Raw genomic sequence first — 7,026 nt, 5'->3', positions numbered from 1 at the left:
AACATGTTAGGGTATTCGCAGTATGCAACACACAAAAAAAACACCCTTAATCAAAATTAAAGTCAACAACCCACATATTAATCAAATTTTTAAGACTTTAAGAAATTAGTTATTAAATCCCACAAAAAAAAATAGAAACATGTTCTTATATTTTCACAGAAAATACAACTTGATTTTATTTATCCTTTATATACTTGACTATATTAAATTAATTTTTTTATCCTTTTGATTTTTTTAAAAAATACAAACAACACACTATCACTTTTTACCCATCATTCTTTACATGTTACCGAATAACAAAACTTAAAATTACTCAAACAAGACATTAACAATTCAAAAATTACACAAAACACCCCAAAACAAAAGTACAAACAACTGCAGGGAAGCCTTCTAGAATACCAGGAACAGTGGCAGCCCGTCTTCTCGATGCGCCGCCATCACTGGCGGTGCGTGGATTCACATGTCGTCGCTATCAAATGCCCAGAAATGGTTGGACCTTAGACTTTTTCTTCCTTTTCTACTAGTGGTGACCTACAAAGAAAAACCAAATCACAAAAAGCCAGTTCATTTTAGTTGTTCTTCTTCGCTTTCAGATCTGCTTTTCTCCTTTTTTTTTCAAATCTATTAGATTTGGAGCTGGGCATTACATGCATCGCCGCCGACAGGCCAGGCGTATGGATGGTACGATCGACAACCTCTCCTCTCCTCTTTCACTTCTACAAAGCTGGGGCTGGGAGATTGGCACCCTTAAATCTGTTATATTACAGTGATTATTTTCCATAACCAGCATGAATCAAATCATATATCTATGGTATTTTATATTGCAGTAATTATATATGATTGAGTAATTATCTCCTTGACATATTCTTTCCTTAGCCCTGATGCTCTATGTTATTGCCATATGTAAACCCTTATTATTATTTTTTGTTATTATTTTTTTATATTGTTTTTTAAAAAAATATATGAAAACATGGGTAAAAAATTAGGTAGCAACATAACACTTGGTACAACAAATGGTTGGTACTTTCATAGTTCATACTGTATGGTATAACCGACTGAGCTATGAAAGGAACTTGATTTGTTGTTAACATAAGTTATAAACATGAATGCTTGATGAGATTTACAAGTATTAACATTAATTGAATAAGATGACTAATGTAATCATATTAACAATCTATAATCTGATTGGAACCTTCTTTGTGTGTGATTTTCAATTGAATAATAAGATTTTATACTATACTTGTTTGACATACCATTAGTGGAACCTCTAACCTTGACATTTGTTATTATCATTGTTTAATCCTTACATTAATATTCCATCTCAAAGTTCTCATCTTTTTCTTCTTTTTTTTTTTTTATTATTCCTATTATTATTAGTATTACTACTACTACTGCTGCTACTATTATTATTATTGTTATTGTTGTTGTTATTGTTGTATTATTGTTAGCTGTAATTTATACAATTAACCTCCCTATGGTTCGACCCCGGTCTTGTTGGGTTATTTATTACTTCAACATTCCTGCACTTGGGAGAAGACATCAATCTTTTAGTCGTGTCAAGTTTTTGACACTGTTGCCTTGGATTCTATAATTTTATAAGATACTAATAATAGATTGTTAAAATTTTAAAATCAACAACTAGAAAACACCACTAAACCTTTGATTTTATAAGATAATAAAATAATCCAGCTTAGCTTAGATAAGGCTTATTTGGGGTGCTATAACTTCCATTTACATAACTGGTTCTCTTACCTGATCTTTAAGACCAATTACGGTTCCCAGTTATCAAAATACTAGGTGGTTACTATAACAGTCCGACTATATAACTTGATCAATATTAAAAGATCCCAACATATTCTCTTAATTTGATATTTTTTTTAATTTAGAACATCCCAAGTTAATGACTACAATCAATTTACTCAATCAACCCATCATCATAAAGTCCCATAATTCCGAACCTTATATCAAAAATTATAATTCAACACCTCGTACAATCTATAAAACATATATATGCTACAAGTAAGTTCAATATAAACATAATCCACATATCATATCATAAAATTTAAAAGAAAAGGAAAACTAACATACAAAGAAAGCAATTACAACATAATAAGTGTTCTTAAACATTTCAAAAAGGTTAATTACAAGATAACTAAAATACTACATGCTATGTTTAAATTTTATAAATACATCAAGGTTTAAACAAAAGTATACTACATAAACGCTTTAATTCCCTTTTAGTTAAGTTAAATATATTTACATAAGTTTGATAAAGTAGAGTCCTAAACTAATGATCTCCCTGTATATTTGATGGACTTGTTACATAAATAAACATACCATTATGTTGATAAAGAAATATATATATTTTCATGTAATGTATACAAATAAAGTATTAATTTTCTATCGGGTCCATAATAATTCTAACAAAGAACTTATATTTTGCTTATAAATCTTTTAAACTCAATTAACACTCATTTGCATATTCTTAATTTGAATACTCTTATTTACTAGCATGAACTAGGTGACCTTACAATGTTTAATCTTGTAAGTGCAAATAGGAGGAAAATCACGCACCTGTTTTACCTGTCTCACGACCTCCCCTAACAGAAGATCCAATCCTGGTTGATTCTCCTGAATCACAAGGAAGTTTTTGGTTATGATTCCTTCAAGATGATATTATAGAAAATCCATATTCATCCATTACTCATATGTTACATTCGATGCATGTTCATTTCCTCATATTAACATACACATATATATCATGTATATTTTCAGAGTTAGTATCTCAATGTGCAAGTGTTCATATGACTCAATTCTTTTATATTCTTATATATAGTATTCACGTGAAAGTCTACTATTACTGTCCTATTGTTATTGTCTAGATATTAAACTGTTACTGTCCAACTGTTACTGTCAAGATATTGAATTATTACTGTCCAATTATTACTGTCTAGACATTGAATTATTATTATCCAACTATTATTGTCTAAACACTCATTAGATATTTAATTATATCTAGAGTTGTAGAACTCCATTTTAAAGTGAGATTGATCTTGTTAGAAAGTTAAGACACAAGGCTACAAGTTCTCTAAAGGAAGGAGAACCTAGTTCTACATCTAAGGTAGTCAAGATTGCTAATCAACTAATCAATCCTATTGCCCTACATAATCAATCATGATCAGTCTCGGTTGATAACCCATAACTGAAGTTCTACATCTCTAAATTGAGCAAGAAAAGTTTCTTTAGTTAGCTAACATCCAAATCTACAATTTCTATGAAGGAACATAATTCTAATTCCCTCATCCTCCTACTAAAATCTCACCAAAAATCAGGAAACGAGTCGTCCAGATTCATCACCCACTTTCCTTCACACAATACTTTCATAAACTACATACCACACATGAATTAATTTAAATTTAACAACAAATACTTTTTTCTCCAATTCATGTCTAAGAATCCTAACCTATAATTCAATATCAAGGCATCAATTCATTATTGAATTTGAAATGAATTTTTAAGATTATGTTTAGAACACCTTACTATAGGATATTACACATTATAGGCTTCCATATATATAAGAAAGGTTTATTACTCCTATATTGTAATATTTACATTAATTATTATACATCACATTACATATATAAATTGGAATTGTTGACTAAGTAAGTGGTTAAGCCTCCTCTTATTCTAAACCACAACAAAAAAAAATCTTTAATATGGATAAGGCTCACTACATGATTGACAAATAGTTGTTATTGTGAATTAAAATAAATAGGCAAATCAAACATCATAAGTTATATCTAGGAATAAGTGTATGCACACATAGATTCCATGAGATTTCTCCATAAACATAATGAATTGCCCAATACAAGTATTATTAAAAAAATGTAGGACACTAGTTTGTGTACGTCAACATATTAACATTGTCCGTAAAAAAAATATGAAAATTTGGCCCAACTTGAATCTAGTTTGTGTATGTAAGAATATGTGGATTTTAATAAAATTTTAATATTTGTTAATATTAATATAATTGATTAATTGAACAATCACACATAAGAAATATAAAATTTGTGGCAACCTTTAACACGGATTGCAATAAAATTGAAAGAATTTTATATCGAAATTAACCTAGCCCAATACATATATATAGGACCTGAAAACCTACTAAAAATAGGCAAGAAAACAATAGCATGTAGATAAAAATTAAACTCTCTCATTTAATAATTTAAACTTTTAGATTTAGATGATTTTTTAATATTATATTAGAATCATATTAAATAAATAGTCACAAGTTTGAATCTAACTACCTCTATTTTATTTAATAATAACTACCTTTATTCTATTTAATAAAAATTAAGTATAAAGAAGTATGGGATTGTTTAAGTTTGAAACCTATACAATTTTCGATTGATTGTAAGAACCAGATTTCTGGTGACAATATCAAGCAACAAACGAAGTGTGTGTGGAGACAACATGAAAATTAAGGAAAAGCCAAAGCTAAAAAGCTTCTTATTTATTTAAGTTTTATTTATGCCCACCACATGATAGGAGGCAGTCGAGATCCCTCATACAGGATTGCAGTAGATAATAGTTCTGGTTCAAACATGATAATAGGCAATCGACTTCCCTCAATATCATTCTGACACCATTTTATTCTCGATTTTTGGTGCACTCTATTCATCTGGTTCAAACATAACAAGAAGAGGGCCGGCACCGGGAACCAAGTTCTTGTCACCGTTGACGCCAACTGGGACGCATGAGCATTCACAGAAGGGTTCAGAAATTGGACAAAAAGAAAGCTGGTAAAAACTATTATCACCTTCAGACTTGGTGATCATAAACCGATTCAATCGATCAACACCTCCAGTGGTCACAATGAATCCTTTTGCTGTTGTACTGAATCGGATTTTCCACATGGGTGTCACGCCTGCCATGAAGCACGTGGCAATTGGCTCTGCAAAGTTCACATTTAGATGAGTTCCTTCGCGGATGACACCATCGGTGGATTGTATAACTGGTGAAAATGTTATTGGGAAGCTCTCGTTCAAAGTGGAAAGTATAACATCTGAATTGCATAAGATCTGGCCATTCATAGTGACTGCAAGAGTTGTTGTATTGTCAGTCGAGGGGGCTACGATTAAATAACGAGCACCAGCTTGCACCTCATGACCGAAGACATCGAGCACTGCTGCAGGATCTTTGGCATGAACGGCCTCAGGAAATGAAGTTCCTATGAAGGCAAGGAGAAGGAAAGAGAGTCGTAGAACTTTAGTGATCTTCATATTTGTTGAATATGAGTATTAGTTATCTCAATATTGTGTCTTGTTGATCTTGTGTTGAACAACGCATGGAGAGCATTAATTTATATGGAGCAAGCATATGGATTATTTGTTAGAATTAATTAAAAAATTCCACAAAAATACACATTGTAGTGTTTTACTCGTGCTGATTTCCGACAAAACTAGAAATTATAGCCCTGTGGCGACGATTTGTCGTATAGGTTTTGAGCTCTTGCCTCTTGCTTGATTTATCCCACAAAAGTGTTTTACTCGTGCTTGAAATTGATCTGATCAATGAACTTAAAATTTTAAATATCTTAAATCTAAATAAATAAACTATATTTTTTGAAACGACTATCATTGTATTCATTTATCGTGTAATAATTGGTGAACTTGACAACTTGAAAATCAACACCATGTATAAAATTGAACAAAACCTACACAAATAGTCTACTCTATGAATAACTTCAATTAAAACTACTAATTAAATCTTCGAAATCAAATTCAAGTTGTCAAGTTAAAATGAGAGATTACATGTCCAAGTATCCTAAAAACGTTTTGGTTCATTTTTTTGCACTAGACACTTCAGGAGACTTGATTAATTAATAATCTAGGTTAGTTTGCTTCAATAACCATTACCAAAAAATCGAAGAAAACTAATGGAATTACCAACATAATTCTATCTCCAAATCTATTGGTGTATAATGACTATATCAGCCACGGACGATACAGTTTTTTTGGAAAGTTGCAATGGTGTGATGACGTGGATTTTTACAGACAATTTTACTGATAGAATTACTGAAAAATTCAAACCAGGATAGTCATACAATGATGTGGCACTTCCACCGGCTGAATCATGGACCGGTATACCAACAGAATGTGTCCATCATTGATTCTATTGGTAAAAGCCAGTATATAGCCACTCTGCCGACACTCTCTTCCTCTATTTCTCCTTCTTCTTTCCCATCCCACCTCTCCCCTCTCAAACTACAGCCAACCACCTATGCTAACTCTCCTCTCTTTTCAACATAAGCACTCAAGTTTCTTATACTTTTGTACATGGTCACAACATCCATTCTTGTGCATTTTATCATTTTTTGTAAGTAAATCTATCCATTTTAGTTTTGACATTTAAATATGAATTCTTTTTAGTATATTTATTTTGTTAACATATGTATTTGTTTGACTGTTATTTGTCAAATAAACGTGTAGTATGAATATATAATTTTATAGTTGTTGTAGTTTGTTTTAGATTTTGTCAAATTATATTTGTTTGTAAATTGTTGAAATTTTGTTTGAATTACACTGAATTAGATATATTGTGATGAAATAAATAATAGCTTGTTTAACGGGTCTGTTTTAATTGTTATCAATTCTATTGTGAAGTTGTGATTTTTGTAAATTTATATGTAGGAACTTTGATAGTTGATAATTGATAATTGATAATGAATATTTAACATAAATGTTTTTTTAGTTTGTTAGATAATTGATAATGAATATTTAACATAAATGTTTTTTTAGTTTGTTGGATAATTGATAATGAATATTTAACATAAGAAACCAATATTTTTGTTATGTTTTATAGAGATTCAATAGAAGTCATGAAGGATTGTTCATGGATGTATCGAGACTCACCCTAAGGATTGTGGAGGATGAATTATTGTAATGGTCTTCAGGGTTTTATTAATTTCACAACATCTATCTCAAGAAATTTTACTGATGGTAGTATTAGGTGTCCATGTAGGAA

General features: G+C 30.6%; 1 protein-coding gene across 2 annotated transcripts; it reads right to left on the bottom strand.

Moving 5' to 3' along the window:
• Positions 1 to 257: 257 nt before the first annotated feature.
• On the bottom strand, positions 258 to 5,320 carry LOC105114032 (wound-responsive protein GWIN3-like). 2 transcript variants are annotated; one of them, XM_011010434.1, is made up of 3 exons: positions 4,820 to 5,320; positions 2,575 to 2,631; positions 258 to 531 (listed from the first exon to the last, which is right to left on the bottom strand). In XM_011010434.1, the coding sequence occupies exons 1-3, from the start codon at positions 5,280 to 5,282 to the stop codon at positions 521 to 523; spliced, it is 531 nt and encodes a 176-aa protein (XP_011008736.1). In that variant the 5' UTR covers positions 5,283 to 5,320; the 3' UTR covers positions 258 to 520. The 2 variants fall into 2 exon arrangements, with proteins under 2 accessions (XP_011008736.1, XP_011008735.1); XM_011010433.1 differs by lacking the exon at positions 258 to 531 and adding an exon at positions 580 to 753.
• Between the last annotated feature and the right edge of the window lie 1,706 nt (positions 5,321 to 7,026).

The sequence above is a fragment of the Populus euphratica genome, unplaced genomic scaffold (genome assembly GCF_000495115.2).
Source record: "Populus euphratica unplaced genomic scaffold, PopEup_1.0 scaffold479.1, whole genome shotgun sequence".
NCBI lineage: Eukaryota > Viridiplantae > Streptophyta > Magnoliopsida > Malpighiales > Salicaceae > Populus > Populus euphratica.
This window is presented reverse-complemented; position numbering and strand designations above follow the sequence as displayed.

Bases quoted from the DNA above. Each gene is read 5' to 3' on its own strand.
- LOC105114032 (XM_011010433.1), bottom strand. From the start codon at position 5,282: ATGAAGATCACTAAAGTTCTACGACTCTCTTTCCTTCTCCTTGCCTTC. The intron at 2,632-4,819 runs GTGATAATAGTT...CTTGTGATTCAG, and splicing joins TATGATCACCAAGTCTGAAG to GAGAATCAACCAGGATTGGA. The intron at 754-2,574 runs GTGCGTGATTTT...GTAATATAACAG, and splicing joins TCGTGAGACAGGTAAAACAG to ATTTAAGGGTGCCAATCTCC.